The sequence below is a fragment of the Oncorhynchus tshawytscha genome, linkage group LG33, assembly GCF_018296145.1.
Source record: "Oncorhynchus tshawytscha isolate Ot180627B linkage group LG33, Otsh_v2.0, whole genome shotgun sequence".
NCBI classification, from domain to species: Eukaryota; Metazoa; Chordata; class Actinopteri; order Salmoniformes; family Salmonidae; genus Oncorhynchus; species Oncorhynchus tshawytscha.
The window spans coordinates 30,875,863-30,897,451 of NC_056461.1; the positions used below are offsets into that span (position 1 = coordinate 30,875,863).

A 21,589-nucleotide genomic window follows, 5' to 3' on the forward strand; every position below is an offset into this window, starting at 1 on the left:
AGACCTTAAGAGGATCTGCAGAGAAGAATGGGAGAAATTACCCGAATACAGGTGTGCTATGCTTGTAGCGTCATACCGAAGAAGACTAGAGGCTGTAATCGCTGCCAATGGTGCTTCAACAAAGTACTGAGTAAAGGGTCTGAATACTTACGTAAATGGGATTGAATTTTTCTATTTATTATACATTTTTGCGAACAATTCTAAAAAACAGTTTTGCTTTGTCATTATGGGTATTGTGTGTAGATTGATGATGGGAAAAAAACTATTTAATACATTTTAGAATAAGGCTGTAACGTAACAAAACTCAAGGGGTCTGAATACTTTCTGAATGCACTGTATGTACGTATAAGCTTGCTGTGCTTGGATCCAACAGATCCCCCCCCAGACCCACTGTGGCTTCCTCCTTTCCCTTCCTCTCCTTCCCCTCCTTCCCCATACAGTATCTGACTAGTTAATGGATACTGTCATACTGTGTAAGTGTCTCATCTACTTTCCCTAACAAGAGGTCAATCGAGATGTAGTATGCTGTGTGTGTGTGTCCTGGTATTGGAATAGCAGCAGTATGTAGGTGAGTACAGTAAGTCCTAGCCCTCTGCTCTGCCCCACCCTCTCCTCTCCGCCTCAGTCTGACCACTCGTTCTCCTCAGGCTCCGAGTCCTCATCTGATTCGCTGTACTCCACTGCGATGCGTCGGGACAGGATGGTGGCCACGTCGTTCCCTACTGGCTCCTTCTTTGCTTCCTGCTCACGCTGCTCCTGCACCTTCCTCAGCTGGATGCCTGAGGACACAACACAAGTCATCTGCTGGTTACATCTGTCGAAAGATACTTTTCCTACTGTATATATGTTACTAGTAGCTGGGCTATCTTTCCATGTACATTAATGTAAACAGATCGTGCTGTGTAATCCTAGTGAACCAGAGGGTCTCACCTCTGCGGATGGCTGACAGCAGGTCGCTGCGTGCGTCGCTTATCGGGATGCCTAGCACCTTGCCCTTCCTTGGCAGTGTGCCCCCAGAGGGGTGCATGGCATGGGCTGGGGAGGGAGCGAATGTTGGGGGGCCACCAGGTGGGGGTGGAGGAGGGGCAACAGGGGGTCCCCCAGTGACAGGGTGGGATGGAGAGGGGAAGTAGCTGGTGGGTGGGGGTGGAGGGGGTGAGGGGCTGTATGGTCGGGACAGGGTGGCCATGGTGCCAGGGGCCAGGGTGGGGAGACCTGCAGGGGCCAGGGTGTGAGGCCCTGCTGTGCTGTCGAAGGCCGTCTGGGCTGAGGGGATGAGGGGAGGAGGTGGGGGTGGGGCCGGAGGGATAAAGTGCTCTGGCATCTGGTGACCACTGTGGAACAATGACAGAAAACCAATCAAGTCAGACAGGGCCTGTCCAGAACTACATCCTTTACATTATAATCAAATATATGCCTGAGGCATTTACTGTAGATAGAATGGGCTTTGAGATTTTCATTCAATTTATATACAATAGAATAAACGTAGTCAGAGAAGGAGAGAGGAGAGATGAGATGAGAGGAGAGATGAGAGGAGAGAAGAGAGATGAGAGGAGAGAAGATGAGGAGAGATGACAGAGGAGAGAAGAGAGGCAAGACGAGACGAGAGAGGAGAGATGGAAGGGAGAGATGATATGAGAGGAGAGATGAGAGGAGATAGGAGAGATGAGGTGAGAGAAGAGAAAAGAGATGAGGAGAGGAGAGATGAGAGTAGAGACGAGATGAGAGGGGAGGGGAGATGAGAGGGGAGACGAGAGAAGAGGTGGAGGGATGAGAGGAGAGGTAAGTAGAGAGATGAGAGATGAGAGGGGAGATGAGAGGGGAGACGATAGGAGAGACGAGGTGAGAAGAGAGACGAGGTGAGAGATGAGAGGAGATGTGAGAGGAGATGAGAGATGAAAGACAAGAGGAGAGATGAGATGAGAGACGAGAGGAGAGATGAGAGACGAGAGGAGAGGAGAGACGAGAGGAGAGACGAGATGAGAGGAGAGATGAGGAGAGAAGAGAGGAGAGACGAGAGGAGAGACAAGAGGGGTAGCCAGCTACACACCTAGCCTCTTTGGCAGCTGCAGGCCGGGGTCCGTTTAGGGAGGGGTCTGTGGGTGTGGATCCTTGGTTGGGCTGCACGCGGCCCAGGGAGTGTTGGCGGGCTTGGGCTGCAGCGGTGCCGGCAGCAGGGGGTCGGTAGGCCCGGTCCAAAGACTGGGTCTGGTTGAGGCCTGTGAGGTGCTCCTTCCCATCAGGACCCAAGACAGCTCCCTCCTGGGGTGGGTGGTTAGGGCTGGCAGGGTAGGACAGCTCATCAGACATACCAGACCTGGAACGTTTAAACCACAGATAGAGGTTGATGTGGAGCAAGGGATCATCAAAGACTTTCAACATACACCTAGTCTCATGTCAATGGAGGTCTTAAAGAATGGATGTGTCATCTAAAACCAAGGAACCAACTATTAAAACATAACAGTATTGCTGGAGTACAATGTATAATATTATATGGTATCCCTTTAAGACTGCAGATTTGGGCACTGATATGGAATGCAGTAAATGATGTCAGAGCTCACGCTATGCGATTCACAGCGCTGAATGTGTTTTGACTGACAGCCGTTCTGAACACAACAAGTTGCCCCCATCCCTCCTGCTAATTGGGCAACTTTTTCCATGTTTGTTGTCTGAGTGAGAGACATGCTGTAAATTAAGAGGATGATGTATTTTGAAAGATGAGACGTTGAGGGTAAATACCTCTGATTTCATACAACCAATCCAAACACCCGTGAGTCCAAACATGCACGTCACATTTCCATATCATAAAACTCATGTCATATACAGTGTCAAAGTTTATCATCACTATGATGTACAGTTACCAGAGGAGATGGCGTCATACCCTGGGTTCTTCTGAACAAGCCTGTTTGATGTACATTTACCAGATGAGATAGCGTCATACCCTGGGTTCTTCTGAACAAGCCTGTTTGATGTACAGTTACCAGATGAGATGGCATCATACCCTGGGTTCTTCTGAACAGAATGAGCCTGTTACCCTGGGTTCTTCTGAACAGAATGAGCCTGTTTGTCTATTGTGAAGGAAATTTGCTGTGGAACACGCACCTGAATGCATGCATGACTGCTTTGAATGCACACAAATTATGATCGGTTTCCCTGAATTGCCCTGTGAAAGCCTAACACTGTAAGATCGTACGTTATAACGTATCTAGCTAGACATGTTGGCAGTAGAACAAGCTTTCAAATGATGCCCACCTGACCCAGATTGATTTATAATGGGCCGTTTTTGGATTGCGTAAACAACAACAGTAATTGTGTGATGGCGGGGATGCAGGGCTGAGTTCCAAACAAAACAACTGCAAGTGTGTTTGCTCTAGTTCCTCAACAGCACAGCTAGGAGAACTTTAAAAAACGCCTTGTAGTTGAAGATTCTTCTTTGAGTCATAAAAGTGCATTGAAATTACTTAGGAATTGTGCACACTTGGGAGAGATGTACGACACCAGTTCGTCCTCTAACTCAACACCTTGTTATTTTTTTTGTCTTATGTTGTACCTACCCCATATTTTCCAGGAATAGTCTTATCATGTTACTGAATGTATCCAGAGTTTTTTCAGAATTCGTTATCAACAAATGCGGCAAAAAAGGAAATGTAAAATGCACATAAAATCAACAGTGTAATGTTTGGATTCAGTCCTGTGTCAGGCAAACTGTTGTGTCCTCAACTTTAGTCAAACATTGTTCCATAATCTCCTAACTGTTCTCTTTCGATTGCTACCATGCTCATGCATTTTCATATTTATTCTGTAAGAAACATTTCAATTTAGCCCTATCCAACCAGGCCAATTTCCATCAGTGTAAAGGGTTTTAAGGAGCATGCAGGCTTTCAAACTTTTAGGTAGATGGCAGCAGAGAGCAGATTTAGTACATTTACATTTAGTGGCACACATATCATAATATCATACAATTGTTCATAAAATGTTCCTTGATTGATTGGTTTGTTGGTTGATTGATTGTTTGGTTGATTGATTATTGAATGATTGATTGTTTCAGTGCATCCCTACTGACCTGTCTGGAGAGAGAGATCCCTCAGAGGACATGCCATGGTAGGGTGAAGGCGTGAGGCGGTTTTCTGGACGGAACTCCTTGTCGTATGCCATCATGTTCCACTCCTGACGACGGTTACGGGCCTTCCTCACCTTCTTCACCTCCCGGCTGGGGTCCTCCACCTGTTTCTGCTCCTAGAACAGACAAACCTATAAGACTGGGGTCCTGCACCTGTTTCTGCTCCTAGAACAGACAAACCTATAAGACTGGGGTCCTGCACCTGTTTCTGCTCCTAGAACAGGACTGGGGTCCTCCACCTGTTTCTGCTCCTAGAACAGACAAACCTATAAGACTGGGGTCCTGCACCTGTTTCTGCTCCTAGAACAGACAAACCTATAAGACTGGGGTCCTCCACCTGTTTCTGCTCCTAGAACAGACAAACCTATAAGACTGGGGTCCTCCACCTGTTTCTGCTCCTAGAACAGACAAACCTATAAGACTGGGGTCCTGCACCTGTTTCTGCTCCTAGAACAGACAAACCTATAAGACTGGGGTCTGCCTAGAACAGACAAACCTATAAGACTTTCTGCTGCTCCTAGAACAGACAAACCTATAAGACTGGGGTCCTGCACCTGTTTCTGCTCCTAGAACAGACAAACCTATAAGACTGGGGTCCTGCACCTGTTTCTGCTCCTAGAACAGACAAACCTATAAGACTGGGGTCCTGCACCTGTTTCTGCTCCTAGAACAGACAAACCTACTGGGGTCCTCCGCCTGTTTCTGCTCCTAGAACAGATAAGACTGGGGTCCTGCACCTGTTTCTGCTCCTAGAACAGACAAACCTATAAGACTGGGGTCCTGCACCTGTTTCTGCTCCTAGAACAGACAAACCTATAAGATTGGGGTCCTGCACCTGTTTCTGCTCCTAGAACAGACAAACCTATAAGACTGGGGTCCTGCACCTGTTTCTGCTCCTAGAACAGACAAACCTATAAGACTGGGGTCCTCCGCCTGTTTCTGCTCCTAGAACAGACAAACCTATAAGACTGGGGTCCTCCACCTGTTTCTGCTCCTAGAAAAGAGACAAACCTATAAGACTGGGGTCCTCCGCCTGTTTCTGCTCCTAGAACAGACAAACCTATAAGACTGGGGTCCTCCGCCTGTTTCTGCTCCTAGAACAGACAAACCTATAAGACTGGGGTCCTCCACCTGTTTCTGCTCCTAGAAAAGAGACAAACCTATAAGACTGGGGTCCTCCGCCTGTTTCTGCTCCTAGAAAAGAGACAAACCTATACATTTATTTGATTGAACTTTTATTTAGTCAGGAGAAACCCATTGAGACTAGGGTCTCATTTTCAAAGGTGCCCCAAGCACAGCAAAAAAGCAATACAACAATACAAAATGATCACTTAATAAAAAACTACAAGTTACAACTTTCAACATTACAATTACAACAATCTCCTTCATTCAATCAAAACAACTGCAACTGTCATACAGCCCATCTAATTAATACTAGTCTTAAAGTGCCATGGCAAAACCAGGGAACCTGCATTCACAAAACATGCTTTAAAACTGAAAGCGGATCTACCTAGATCGGTACGAACGAGTGGAACCTAGAGAGTTAACCATCCCTGTGAGCGGGTTTGGTGTCTCAACAGTGAAGTGAGGTAGGTTGGAAGCTTTTTCAGCAGAGCTTTGTAAACCGAAAGGGAGTAATGAAGTAATCTACGGGACTTTAGCGAGGACCAGCCGACCTTTTGATACAAGATGCAGTGATGAGTATTAAACCTGTCATCTGTGATAAAGCGAAGTGTGCTATGGTTCACTGCAGCCAAAGGTTTTAGAGTAGTGTCTGCTGCATTTTGATAAAGGGTGTCACCATAGTCCAACATTGGCAGGAAAGTTGATTGTACAAACTGCTTCCTGCTGTTTAGAGAGAGGCAAGACATATTAAAAAATATATATATATCCACTTTAAATCTTAGATTTTTAACTAGCTATTCTGTATGTTTTTTAGGCGTTAGATCTATATCAATTCAAACGGCCAGATATTTATAGGCGGGAACGCAGTCGATGAGAGAATCATCCAATGAGTAAATACACTACATGGCCAAAGTATGTGGACACCAGCTCATCGAACATCTCATTCCAAAATCATATGGAGTTTGTCCACCCTTTGCTGCTATAATAGCCTACCTCCTTTCAGCATTGGAGACTTTTATCTCCCTCACCAACTTCAAACATCAGCTATCTGAGCAGCTAACCGATCGCTGCAGCTGTACATAGTCTATTGGTAAATAGCCCACCCATTTTCACCTACCTCATCCCCATACTGTTTTTATTTATTTACTTTTCTGCTCTTTTGCACACCAATATCTCTACCTGTACATGACCATCTGATCATTTATCACTCCAGTGTTAATCTGCAAAATTGTAACTATTCGTCTACCTCCTCATGCCTTTTGCACACATTGTATATAGACTCCCCCTTTGTTTTCTACTGTGTTATTGACTTGTTAATTGTTTATTCCATGTGTAACTCTGTGTTGTCTGCTCACACTGCTATGCTTTATCTTGGCCAGGTCGCAGTTGTAAATGAGAACTTGTTCTCAACTAGCCTACCTGGTTAAATAAAGGTGAAATAAAATAAATAAAAAAATTGTCATGCTGAAACAGAAAACGCGGAAATTCAGCGTTACAGTTTAATTGAAATTTAAAGGCAAAGTTCCTGCCGAGACTGGTTCCTGCCGAGACTGGTTCCTGTGGAGACTGGTTCCTGCCGAGACTGGTTCCTGTGGAGACTGGTTCCTGCCGAGACTGGTTCCTGTGGAGACTGGTTCCTGCCGAGACTGGTTCCTGTGGAGACTGGTTCCTGCGGAGACTGGTTCCTGTGGAGACTGGTTCCTGTGGAGACTGGTTCCTGCCGAGACTGGTTCCTGGAGACTGGTTCCTGCCGAGACTGGTTCCTGGTTCCTGGAGACTGGTTCCTGTGGAGACTGGTTCCTGCCGAGACTGGTTCCTGGAGACTGGTTCCTGGTTCCTGGAGACTGGTTCCTGTGGAGACTGGTTCCTGCCGAGACTGGTTCCTGCCGAGACTGGTTCCTGTTCCCGAGACTGGTTTCCTGGTGGAGACTGGTTCCTGTGGAGACGAGACTGGTTCCTGCCGAGACTGGTTCCTGCCGAGACTGGTTCCTGTGGAGACTGGTTCCTGTGGAGACTGGTTCCTGTTCCTGGAGACTGGTTCCTGCGGAGACTGGTTCCTGTGGAGACTGGTTCCTGTGGAGACTGGTTCCTGGCCGAGACTGGTTCCTGTTCCCGGAGACTGGTTCCTGCCGAGACTGGTTCCTGCCGAGACTGGTTCCTGCCGAGACTGGTTCCTGCCGAGACTGGTTCCTGCGGAGACTGGTTCCTGTTCCTGCGGAGACTGGTTCCTGTGGAGACTGGTTCCTGGTTCCTGCGGAGACTGGTTCCTGCCGAGACTGGTTCCTGCCGAGACTGGTTCCTGCCGAGACTGGTTCCTGCCGAGACTGGTTCCTGCCGAGACTGGTTCCTGCGAGACTGGTTCCTGTGGAGACTGGTTCCTGTGGAGACTGGTTTCTGTTGGAGACTGGTTTCCTGTGGAGACTGGTTCCTGCCGAGACTGGTTCCTGCCGAGACTGGTTCCTGGCCTGTGGAGACTGGTTCCTGCGGAGACTGGTTCCTGCGGAGACTGGTTCCTGCGGAGACTGGTTCCTGCGGAGACTGGTTCCTGGTGGAGACTGGTTCCTGCGGAGACTGGTTCCTGCGGAGACTGGTTCCTGCGGAAACTGGTTCCTGCGGAAACTGGTTCGTGCGGAGACTGGTTCCTGCCGAGACTGGTTCCTGCGGAGACTGGTTCCTGCGGAGACTGGTTCCTGCGGAAACTGGTTCCTGCGGAAACTGGTTCGTGCAGAGACTGCATTCAGCGCTGCAGATGACGGCTCAATAGGAAATGATCTTTCCATTTCTATCGTGCCAGCCGTACTGTAACTCTGCAGCCATACAGATCAAACAGCCCCTAGACAATTTAAGATGTATACAGTATCTTAGTAGTGTTAGAAAGAGGAATTGTTCATCTTGCTAAACACATTAGACAAGGCTATTCACTAACCATGTTTCCTCTCTTGCTCGCTCCCTCTCCCCATAAGCCCTCATTCTCTCTTTCCTTCCCATGCTCTATGTCTGTTTAAACACATGTCCACATCCCGAGGCTTTTGCACAGACAGTCTAAAAAAGAGCAATGAGCTAATCCTGACATGCTTGATGTCAAGTGGTGGAGGGAAGGAGAGGGAAAAAACAGCCAACAGTCATACAACAGTCACAACAATATATATATATATATATATATATATATATATATATATATATATATATATATATATATATATGAGAGAGAGAGAGAAAGAGCAAAGAGCTTGCAGCGAAATAGAGAGCAGTGATTCATCACAGATACACATAAAACACACATACACATACACACAAACTCACTCACCTTGTCACCTGCCTTCTGCCGCCTCTTCTCCTTCCGCTTGTTTTCTGTTGCTTGGATCATCTTCTCTCTCCACAGGTTAAAGAAGTAGGATGGGTCTGTGTAGAACTTCAGACCATCCTTGTTGTCATCCCTGTATGACAACACATCCTGACCTGAGACACTGGCCGTGGCAATGCAATTGACACCTACATTTTATAACTCTTATCTTATAATACACATAAATTGCACAAACCCAATGCTCAATTCTGTACCTTAACGTAAAAGGAGAAGTGCAATGACTAAAGTAGGGTTCAGTAAGTCGTAATGTGATTGGTTGAGGGCTAACCTGTAGGGGCTAAGGATGTTGAGGGGTGGAGGTTTGTCACAGCGATGGTACATCTCCATGACAGGGTTGAGGATGGAGTTCCTGGACACCACCTGCTGGTCTTGGATGGTGGAGCTCTTGAAGGCCTTCCTCATGTTGATGTCCTGCAGCGAAACTGGGACCAGAATGCCAAGGATAAACACAATGAATGAACACTACAACACTGACTCATTGGCAGCTATGAATGAAGTGCAATGATGGCAACCCAGGATGTTTACAAGTGTGGAATGTTCAATAACATGAAAACAAACCACATTTATTAGTGGTGTATCAATGCATCCTCTTAAATAAAAACACAATTGAATAGAACTGCAAACATAGGGTCAGGATTACTGTGAGCAGAGTCTTCGAACAGGATGAATATACAGTCTCCAGTGTATCCCAGCCTGTATAATGACAACCAATGTATTGGTGATCGGAGCAGCAGGGAGTCTGGGACTCAGCTGTTGGGCCCGAAGCCCTGGCGAAGACCTAGCATTATGCAACTGTGTGTTTTACTACTCTCCTTTACCATGGTACTCTTCATTTGATGCTCATTCACGCTTTCATACCACATGGGGTGGCAGGGTAGCCTAGTGGTTAGAGCATTGGACTAGTAACCGGAAGGTTGCAAGTTCAAACCCCTGAGCTGACAAGGTACAAATCTGTCATTCTGCCCCTGAACAGGCAGTTAACCTACTGTTGCTAGGCCATCATTGAAAATAAGAATTTGTTCTTGCCTAGTTAAATAAAAGGAAAAATAAATAAAATGTTGTCCTGGGAATGATCATGCATGTATTGTATGATGCTCAGCAGATCATTTTACCCTTCTTATCCCAACATTGCCTCCACCTACCCTCCTCCACAGTGGAGTCCAGCTGGGTGACTTTGACCGCCAGCAGGTCCACTCTCTCTTGGAGGCTGTTCATTCTCATGTAGAAGCTGTTGGCCTCATTGAACAGCTCTCCAAAAATGTCCTCTGCATGTCGACCTGCATTCACAAAAAAACACACACACACACACACACACACACACACACACACACACACACACACACACACACACACACACACACACACACACACACACACACACACACACACACACACACACACACACACACACACACACACCATGCATAGACATGGGTCAGGGACAGAGAAGGGCAGTGAGTGAGTCAATCAGCAGTCACTCAGTCAGCCAGTCAGCCACTCAGTCAGTCAGCAGTCTATCAGTCAGTCAGTCAGTCAGTCAGTCAGGTGTGTAGACTTACTCAGGCCCCCCAACTGTTTGATGATGGCTGCCAGGGTGCTGTTTGTGACACACTCCAGCTCGCTGGTGACCCCGTCCGGCACGGCTCCACGGCACAGGTGCCTGGGCTCGATGCATCTTTTAACCAGCGGCATGGCGGCTGCCCCCTACACACAGTCACACACTCACCTACAGAGAGCCAGGGAGGATGGGTTAAAAAACACTCCAATTAGCACATTCATGACAGCTATAAAACAATATATTTAGTCTTCAGTGGAGCCATCTATAATGAACCAAAATATAAACGCCACATGTAAAGTTTTGGTCCCATGTTTCATGAGCTGAAATAAAAGATTGCAGAAATTTTCCATATGCACAAAAAGCTTATATTTCTCTCCAATTTTGAGCACAAATTTGTTTACATCCTTGATAGTGAGCATTTCTCCCTTACCAAGATAATCCATCCACCTGACAGGTGTGGCATATCAACAAGCTGATTAAGCAGCCTGATCATTACACAGGTGCACCTTGTGATGGGGACAATAAAAGGCCACTCTAAAATGTGCAGTTTTGTCACAACGCAACAGATGTCTCAAGTTTTGAGAGAGCGTGCAATTGGCATGCTGACTGCAGGAATGTCCACCAGATTTCTCTATCATAAGCTGCCTTCTATGTCATTTTAGGGAATTTGGCAGTATGTCCAACTGGACCCACAATCACAGACCACGTGTAACCACGCCAGCCCAATACCTCCACATCCGGCTTCTTCACCTGCAGGATAGTCGAAGACCAGCCACCCGGACATCTGATGAAACTGTGGAGTATTTCTGTCTGTAATAAAGCCCTTTTGTGGGGAAAAACTCATTCTGATTGGCTGGACCTGGCTCCCCAGTGGGTGGGTCGATGCCCACCCACGGCTGCAGCCCTGCCCAATCATATTGAAATCAATAGATTAGGGCCTATTGAATTTATTTAAATTGACTGATTTCCTTCCATGAACTCTAACTCAGGAAAATCATTGAAATTGTTGCATGTTGCATTTATATCTTTGTTCAGTATATATTGAACTACCTGTTGTGTGACACGTCAATTAGAAGCACAGAATAAAGAAAGAGTCAATAGATGGGAGAGAGAACAGAGAGACGCAATAATGACCATGTCATCAACCAACAGAGAGAAATCACAACATTTACAGCATTTAACCATTTAACTTTTTTTTTTAAATACATGCAAGGGTGCAATCATAAGGGCTCTTAATTAAAGGCATGCAGGACAAAGACCTACTGTAGTACTGTCCAAGACAAGAGGGGTGAGGTTCAGATGTATTGATAAAAGGAAAAACTACATTATTATGGATTATAATAGTAGCGTTGTAAAGTAAGGCAAAGACAATCAGAGGACGCCTGGACATGAGGATTGAACGGTCGGGTGGTACAAACTAGAAAACCAATGAAATGTGAGGACAGTATCATGGCCTATTGCACCATGGGTGGATGACTGTGACAGTGTGTGTGTCTGTGGGTAGGAACTCTGTGCTCAACCCATCAGGCTAATGGGTAGTGACCATCTACATTAACAGGACTCCCCACACAGCCCTAGAGCAGGCTGGCATGTCTTAACACAACCGCCTGGCATTATTTTATACAGTACGAACCACTGCCTACTGCTCAGCATGTCCCTATAGTGGAGATACAATAGAGGAGACATCATCCAGCCCTCTATATCAGTGTGATTCCCAACCTTTTTATAGTCTGGTACCACTTCAAACATCCAACTTTCAGCTGTGTAGCCCCTCTAGCATCAGGGTCAGCGCACTCTCAAATGTTGTTTTTTGCATTCATTGTAAGCCTGCCACAAACACACTACACAATACATTTATTATACATACGAATGAGTGTGAGTTTTTGTCACAACCCAGCTCGTGGGAAGTGACAAAGAGCTCTTATAGGACAAGGGTGCAAATAATAACACCTAAATGAAAAAAAACACCTAAATGGACTGTTTGAAAATGTGACTCACATTTTTATTTGGCGTGCCTCCGATGGCATTGCACGTGCCCACGTGCCCCAGTTTGGGAATAGCCACTCTACATGATCGTCACCAGACTCTTCATCAACCATCTCCCTGACCAACCTTCCTCTGAACAAGCCATGAACTCTTCCTCTCTATCTTTGGAGGATGCACAAACTCAAAGACTTGGCCTCTATTGGTTGACCTAGCTAACTATAGCTAGGCTACTCATGATGATGATGTATTGGTTGACCAAGCTAACTATAGCTAGGCTACTCATGATGATGATGATGTATTGGTTGACCAAGCTAACTATAGCTAGGCTACTCATGATGATGTATTGGTTGACCTAGCTAACTATAGCTAGGCTACTCATGATGATGTATTGGTTGACCTAGCTAACTATAGCTAGGCTACTCATGATGATGTATTGGTTGACCAAGCTAACTATAGCTAGGCTACTCATGATGATGTATTGGTTGACCAAGCTAACTATAGCTAGGCTACTCATGATGACGTATTGGTTGACCAAGCTAACTATAGCTAGGCTACTCATGATGATGTATTGGTTGACCAAGCTAACTATAGCTAGGCTACTCATGATGATGTATTGGTTGACCTAGCTAACTATAACTAGGCTACTCATGATGATGTATTGGTTGTTTGTTTTCTTCTTTTGAAGCGCTTGGGGATTATGAAAAGCGCTATAGAAATGTAATAAATTATTATTACTATCGGCCGATATTGGCCTTTTACCCCTACAGTGCATTCGGAATGTTTTCAGACCCCTTTACTTTTTCCACATTTTGATATGTTACAGCTGTATACTAAAATAGATTAAATAGTTTCCCCCCCTCATCAATCTACATACAATGCCCCATAAATGACAAAGCAAAACCAGTTTTTTTAGAAATGTTTGCAAATGTATTAAAAATACAAAAACTTTAATATTACAATTACATAAGTATTCAGACCCTTAACACAGTACTTTGTTGAAGCACCTTTGAAGCACCTATGATGCTACAAGCTGGGCACACCTGTATTTGGGGAGTTTCTCCCATTCTTCTCTGCATTACCTTTCAAGCTCTGTCAGGTTGGATGGGGAGTGTTGCTGTACAGCTATTTTCAGGTCTCTCAAGAGATGTTCAATCGGATTCAATCCAGGCTTTTACTGGACCACTCAAGGAAATTCAGAGACTTGTCCCGAAACCACTCCTGTGTTGTCTTGGCTGTGTGCTTAGGGTTGCTGTCCTGTTGGAAGATGAACCTTCACCCAATCTGGAGTCCTGAGCACTTTGGAGCAGGTTACATCAAGGATCTCTCTGTACTTTGCTCAGTTCATCATTCCCTCATCCTGACTAGTCTCCCAATCCCTGCAGGTGAAAAACATCCCCACAGCATGATGTTGCCACCACCATGCTTCACAATAGTGATGGTGCCAGGATTTCTCCAGACGTGACGCTTGATACTCAGGCCAAAGAGTTCAATCTTGGTTCCATCCGACCAGAGAATCTTCTTTCTCATGGCCTGAGAGCCCTTCAGGTGCCTTTTGGCAAACTCCAAGCATGCTGTCATGTGCCTTTTACTGAGTATTGGCTTCTGTCTGGCCAGCCCACCATAGAGGCCTGATTGGTGGAGTGCTGCAGAGATGGTTGTCCTTCCGGAAGATTCTCCCATCTCCACTGAGGAACTCTGGAGCTCTCTCAGAGTGACCATCGGGTTCTTGGTCACTTCCCTGACCAAGGCCCTTCTCCCCCTATTGCTCAGTTTGGCCAGCTCTAGGAAGAGTCTTGATCGTTCCAAACTTCTTCCATTTAAGAATGATGGAGGCCACTGTGTTCTTGGGGACCTTCAATGCTGCAGAAATGCTTTGGTACTCTTCCCCAGATCTGTGCCTCGGCACAACCCTGTCTCGGTGCTCTACAGACAATTCCTTTGACCTCATGGCTTGGTTTTTGCTCTGACATGCACTGTCAACTGTGGGACCTTATTTGGACAGGTGTGTGCCTTTCCAAATCATGTCCAATCAATTGAATTTACCACAGATGGACTCCAATCAATTTGGATCAAGGATGCACCTGAGCTCAATTTCGAGTCTCATAGCAAAGTGTCTGAATTCTTATGCACGTCAGGTATTTCATTTTATTTTTTATTTTGAGTGAGCTGTATATCGGTTTCATCCCATAATTCAACCGATAACCTAAATTCAATAAATAGGATGAATAAAGGGTATCTCATGCTTATCTGAATACGTGGCCATTTTCATGTGATTATTATCACAATGTTTAAAATCAACATTTAAAGCATAGTTATTGGACAATTGTTCTTTCGGATGGCAATTTATGAGAATTCAGTGTAGAAAAAGTACACTTTTCAATTTTCCCACTGTAACACAGTATATCGGGAGATATATCGGTATCGTTAACCTCTCTGGGGTAAGGGGCAGTATTTTGACATCGGATGAAAAGCGTGCCCAAAGTAAACTGCCTGTTACTCAGGCCCAGAAGCTAGGATATGCATAAAACTGTTAAAATAATGTCTGTGAGTATAACAGAACTGATTTGGCAGGCGAAACCCCGAGGACAAAACATCCAGGGAAAAAAATAATTGAGGTCATAGGATTTTCCAATGGTTTTCTATGGGATGCCCTTATTATTGGGAACCTGGTTGCAGTTCCTATGGCTTCCACTAGATGTCAACAGTCTTTAGAAATTGTTCGATGTTTTTCTTTTGAGAAATTAAGAAGTAGCCCTATTCATTGTAAGTGTCACTCCAGGTGGACTCTACTGTTTTGGTGCGCGTGAACAGGAGCTCGCTCCACGTTGTTTTTATCCAGTATTAGAAACAGTTTATTCCATCTTAGATTTTATCGATTATTTACGTTTTAGGGTACCTGAGGTTGGATTAGGAACATTGTTTGAAATGTTTGGACCAAGTTTACAGGTAACCTATTAGATACTTTGTAGGCATGTTGGGCTAGATGAAACCGGTGTATTTCTGAATCAAACACGCCAAATAAATGGACATTTTTGGGACATAAAGAAGAACATCATCGAACAAAAGAACCATTTGTGACGTTTCTAGGACATTTTGGAGTGCCAAAAGGAGAAGATCTTCAAAGGTAAGGCATTAATTATATCGCTATTTCTGACTAATGTGTCGCACCTGCCTGGTTGAAATATCTTTTTCATGGTTTTGTATGTGGGGTGCTGTCCTCGGATAATCGCATGGTTTGCTTTCGCCGTAAAGCCTTTTTGAAATCTGACACAGCGGCTGGATTAACAAGAAGTTAAGATTTATTTTGATATTTAACCATATATTTTCAAGAATGTTAAATATTTGAATTTAGTATTTTTGAATTTTGCGCTCTGCAAATTCACCGGATGTTGGCCAGGTGGGACGCTACCGTCCCACGTACCCTAGAGAGTTTTAAGTTACTGATATAACGGTATCGTTAAGTTTTGTCCCCCCAAAAAACATTTCGCTCGGGCTCTAAAAAAGACTAACATACAGTAATCTTACAAAGCTTGATTGTGAGATAGAGTATATACTGTATATATTTAGATTACAGTAGTACTATATAGAAATAAGGCTATTCTGTTCAATATCATTGGAAGACAAAGAACATTATTACTTTTCCTACATCAGCATATCATCTTGAAATGTCAGGCTTTGGAAAACTAAATGCATAGAAACAGTAAATGACTTGGTAACAGTAAATAAATGTATTTCCATGACAGAATTAAAAAGTAATTTTGGACTGACCAATGTAAATAAATGTATTTCCATGACAGAATTAAAAAGTCATTTTGGACTGACCAATGTAAATAAATTCAAATACATGCAACTTAAAAATTACAGATCACGGAATTTTGGCAACCTTGAGGGAATATTATTTGAGTCAAAAGATGATGATCCTATGACTGGGAAGATATACAAAACCTTGCTGAGAGCCTATTGTACTGACAATCTCTTAGAAAAAAACTAACTATCGGAATAATGACTTAAAAAGAACTGATGTTGGCACAAAATGGAGGGAAAGTTGGAGCATAACTAACGAAATGACATTTAACGAAAATGTACTCTTAATCCAGTATAAATTTATGTATAGCCTTTATTATACAAGAAAAAAAATGCTCAAATTCTACAGCAGTCATGTGTAAAATACATAATGACTCAATAATCCATGCTTTCTGGGAATGCTATAAAGTTCGGAAGTTGTCTGTCAGAAGTATTACAATGTAAACATATATTTAATCCGTCTGTCTGCATATTTCAAGACATGTCAAATGGGGGTGTGGTGAGATACCCAATGGGCTGGACGATTCTCTTCTCATCACTCATCTTGAAAACATGTATACTAAAAACATGGGAATTAATTGAATTTAATCCCTCATCATTAACACAATGGAAAAATCTATTGATTTATTATTGAAATATTGAAATTGCGTGAGCTACGGAGAGAAACAAAATGGTGAAGTTTCAGGCCATGTGGCAGAGAGTGATGAGGGAGCTGGAGATGGAGGTGTGTGCAAGTGGGTCTTGGCAGGTGTGATGTTGTTGATGTTTGTATGGATGTTGTCGTTTGTATGTGTATGTTTGTATTGTTTATAAAAGAAAAGTAATAAATAAATGTCAGGTTTTAAGTAAATGTATCTTATTTAAAAGAAATGGGACAAGATGTTCCAATTCTACAGAGTCCTTTTTGCAGCAGTCAGAATTCCAATGAATTGGCACAGCGAAATACCTAGACATGTGTAAACAACCTCAAGGGGAACCTCTAGATGGGAAGCTGGGGCAGTGCACGTGACTGTACATGCTCACACTGAGGAAGGCCCATGATACTCTGGAGGATGGGAGCTGGCCTTGTAACATGTCTGCTCTGCAGCTTCTAGGTTGCAACCCCTCTCTGCTCTACGCCACACTGTGCGAACCTTGAGTTCAAAACCATGAGCAGCTGAATAGTCGAAAGTGCAGTTTATTTTTGAGAATGCATTTTAGAGTGGTGAAAGCTTTCAGCCTCAGAAGGGTTCAGACGGGATCAAAAAACATTTCATACTTCACTATTATGGAGAAAACTAATATCAGACACTCACAGCTGCAACTTGTGAGAGGATTAACTTGATTTGAAGCCTACTTTGTAATTAGGCCTTCCACTTAGAGCAAGCTAACAGGAATCCTGCCACTCACTATTTTGACCTCAACAATGAGCATGCTAAGTGGCAGCTGAGTAAACAAATCCAAACCTTACAGTCTCTGCAGCGATAGTTATCGTTCTGTATCCTTAAGAAGAAAGATACATTTACTATCTTGGTGAACGATCCCGGTAATCACTTATACATGACTCCTAGTGCTGAGATCACTGAGACCTCACCTCTTAAATATTATGCTTATTTATGTCCTGACACACTACAGCTTATTGTTCAAATATGAATGAGTAAACTTTGTTCTCCTTTGATAGTTCTTCATGAATGATTGCTTTCACACCAAACACTGCCGTCCTCTCGAGAATCTATTGGCTCCTGTTGCTGGCATCTTCTAACCACTACAGTCTCTACCACATAGTTTGCCATTCTCTCCATTGCTTACACTGTCTCTTTGTTGTTGGAGTTTCTTGCTATTCAAACTAACAGAGGCTCTTAGCATCTAGCTAAATGCTACCAGTGATTCTAAAAAGTCAAGTTGGGTGACTTCTCGCTCATCTCTAATTCGTATCTCCTCTACTGGAGCCTGTGTATAGCATGCCTCCACAGCCTGGACTTAACAATCACGGGAACGTAACTGATTAATGAGTGGAAACCATAGCAACGCTTCCACCGTGCTGTTAGCATGACACTGACTCCAGGCTCCCTTTGACATAATCTACAATATGTTCAGAACAAGATAGTAGAAATCAATGATCTACTGCATTCCTCCCATCACAGACCTAGCAGTTCAATCAGAGCCACCATATAGTGAGTGAATATATTAAAACAAGGTAAGAGCAATGAGCAGTATGCAAAGATCCGCACAGTTATGAGTAAAATATACAATGACAGCACCCCACATTAAAGGTCCCTCCTGCTCCTATAAAAGGACACCTGAAAAAAACTGTATTAAGACTGCTGAAGTCATGACTCCATAACCTTCCACTGTCACACCCTGATCTGTTTCACCTGTCTTTGTGATTGTCTCCACCCCTCTCCAGGTGTCACCCATCATCCCCGTTATCCACTGTGTATTTATACCTGTGTTGTCAGTTCATTTGGTTTCGTCAAGCCTACCAGCAGTTTTCCTTCTCTGCCGGTCTCTCGATTGTACCTGTTTTCTAGTTTTCCTTCTCTGCCGGTCTCTCGATTGGACCTGTTTTCTAGTTTTCCCAGGTTTGGACCTTTTCTGCCTGCCCTGAACCTGCCTGCCGTCCTGTACCTTTGCCCCACCTATCTGGATTACTGACCCCTGGCTGCCCTGACCCTGAACCTGCCTGCCGTCCTTTGCCCCACCTATCTGGATTACTGACCCCTGGCTGCCCTGACCCTGAACCTGCCTGCCGTCCTTTGCCCCACCTATCTGGATTACTGACCCCCTGCCTGCCCCTGAACCTGTCTGTCGTCCTGTACCTTAGCTCCACCTATCTGGATTACTGACCCCTGCCTGCCCTGACCCTGAACCTGCTGGCCGTCCTTTGCCCCACCTATCTGGATTACTGACCCCTGCCTGCCCTGACCCTGAACCTGCCTGCCGTCCTTTGCCCCACCTATCTGGATTACTGACCCCTGCCTGCCCTGACCCTGAACCTGCCTGCCGTCCTTTGCCCCACCTATCTGGATTACTGACCCCTGGCTGCCCTGACCCTGAACCTGCCTGCCGTCCTTTGCCCCACCTATCTGGATTACTGACCCCTGCCTGCCCTGACCCTGAACCTGCCTGCCATCCTTTGCCCCACCTATCTGGATTACTGACCCCTGGCTGCCCTGACCCTGAACCTGCCTGCCGTCCTTTGCCCCACCTATCTGGATTACTGACCCCTGGCTGCCCTGACCCTGAACCTGCCTACCGTCCTTTGCCCCACCTATCTGGATTACTGACCCCTGGCTGCCCTGACCCTGAACCTGTCTGTCGTCCTGTACCTTTGCCCCACCTATCTGGATTACTGACCCCTGGCTGCCCTGACCCTGAACCTGTCTGTCGTCCTGTACCTTTGCCCCACCTATCTGGATTACTGACCCCTGGCTGCCCTGACCCTGAACCTGTCTGTCGTCCTGTACCTTTGCCCCACCTATCTGGATTACTGACCCCTGGCTGCCCTGACCCTGAACCTGTCTGTCGTCCTGTACCTTTGCCCCACCTATCTGGATTACTGACCCCTGGCTGCCTTGACCGGTCTTTTGCCTGCCCCTGTTGGATTAATAAAATGTTAATTCGACGTTGTCTGCATCTGGGTCTTACCTGAAACGTGATATCCTCTGTTGCTTTACAAGTAACAGTTTGCAAACTTTCTCCTTAGCAATTAAGACTACATTTTATGGTCTACCCTTCGTAACCCCTAGATCAATCAAGATTGTCAAGGTACCATTCGGTTGACAAATCAACCATGCCAAATCATACTCCACCAAGGCTAACCTAATTGTGTTCCATATCAGCTCAGAGGACCGACTCCTATTTCTTTCCTACAAGCTGTTCTGGCAGAAAGGTGCCTCTTTTAAGAAATGGTTGAAATATGCATAAATATCAGGGGGACATTCAAGACTATTAAACAAATAGCCACCCGGATATTTACATTGCCCCCCCCACCCCCATTTATTTTTACACTACTGCTACTCACTGTTTATCTCTGCATAGTCACTTTACCCCCACCTACATGTACAAATTACCTCGACTAACCTGTACCCCCTGTATATAGCCTCGTTACTTTTCAATATTTTTTACTTTAGTTTATTTGGTAAATAATTTTCTTATCTTTCTTGATTTGCATTGTTGGTTAAGGGCTTGTAAGTAAGCATCTCAGAGGTCTGTCGTATTCTGTGCATGTGACAAACAAAGTTTGATTTGAAGACTAGTGATACTGCTGTTGTCTTGGTAAAAGGCGAGCATGCACCTGGAGGTCTCATCTCGTAGGATATATGGTAGGCTTTACAAACATGTGCATTAGGTAACAGTTAATATCTGTGTAATAGCACTGTAGTATTGAAATGTTACACAATAGCCTAGTTTAGTAGGCCTAATTTATTCGTAACTGCTTAGTAATAGATCGATGTGCAGACATGTGGCTCTAAATCTGCTGCATCATGCAGGCACAGATTGCTTTTCCAAAAATATCCATGGCTTAATTAGTAGTCATCTTTGATTGGACATCACTGATTAGAAGAAAAATAATGACAGTGAGTTCATTCAGTTGGACTGATGATTACGTCATCATACTTCCGACCGTTGCTGCTTCTGCACGTGCATGTGATTTGTAAAGAAAGGGGAACAGGTGCTCGCCACTACAACCATTGGGCTACAGCAGCAGATAACCAGTCAGTGTTCAAGTACAGCTGGAAATCTAATGAACGTGAAGAGGAAAAGCAATATATTGATTGGTTAGAATTGACCAGGATGAATAGGATAGGGTGGGTTGATTGCATTTGGAGTGATGAGAGCGTCAACCTATGACACTACGGAGGCACCATATGTCACACGAAAATATGTTTTATGTTCCCCATGATATGTCTTCTATTGTAAGATGATAATAAATAGAACCGCAGTCACCCCCACCCCCTCTATTCTGGATTAGTATTTTTCCACACACATTTTTTTGAAATAGAATTTGAAATACTTATTGTGCAATATATAATAATGTAGTCTATTCTAGTGATCAAAAAATTGTAAAATGGTACATAAAATCTACTTACCACTGGTTGTTTTTCTTAACCTTGTTTTACCTCCACTCTTTGGCTGTATTATTTGACAGCTATTAAGACATCACGCATGGAATAGATCGAAGGCATTGCTGCGCGCTACCATCATTATCGATGCATTGTCGACGTCAAGGGAATGGAGAACGATGCTGAAATCTGGATTCCCTATGCCTGCATGTGTGTTTCCTTGGCAGCGTCGGCTTTCCTCGACAAAACACTCTGCGGCAACGAAACCACTGCGCATGCGTGTATGGGCTAACACGGACCACCACCCAGTGTTTCAAAGATGTCCAGAACATAAAAACTAACAATTTAGGACACAAATTACATCCCCCAAAAATAGAAGCATGAATAGAATGACCTAGCTGTGACAATGTGGCTTTATACAATATGCATAGACCAGTCTATGTGATAATCGCATGTTTCCATGCATCAGGGTGAGGGGCAGTACTGTGCATGGAGTGCTATGCTGTGGAATCTGTGGGAAAGGGGAACGGAATACAAGGGGCTCTCATTGTTGGGGGTGAGAACTCTGTGCTTGTCCGTGTGCGAGC

The 21,589-nt window shown here is 44.6% G+C and overlaps 1 protein-coding gene across 1 annotated transcript; it reads right to left on the reverse strand.

Annotated features, from left to right (window-relative positions):
* Positions 1-266: 266 nt before the first annotated feature.
* Positions 267-21,241, reverse strand: LOC112231148 (wiskott-Aldrich syndrome protein family member 3-like). Its single transcript, XM_024397726.2, has 9 exons — positions 21,030-21,241; positions 10,169-10,335; positions 9,752-9,886; positions 8,878-9,031; positions 8,553-8,682; positions 4,064-4,236; positions 2,051-2,317; positions 931-1,334; positions 267-779 (listed from the first exon to the last, which is right to left on the reverse strand). Exons 2-9 carry the CDS (start codon positions 10,299-10,301, stop codon positions 622-624), a joined length of 1,554 nt encoding a protein of 517 aa, XP_024253494.2. The 5' UTR covers positions 10,302-10,335; positions 21,030-21,241; the 3' UTR covers positions 267-621.
* Positions 21,242-21,589: the final 348 nt, after the last annotated feature.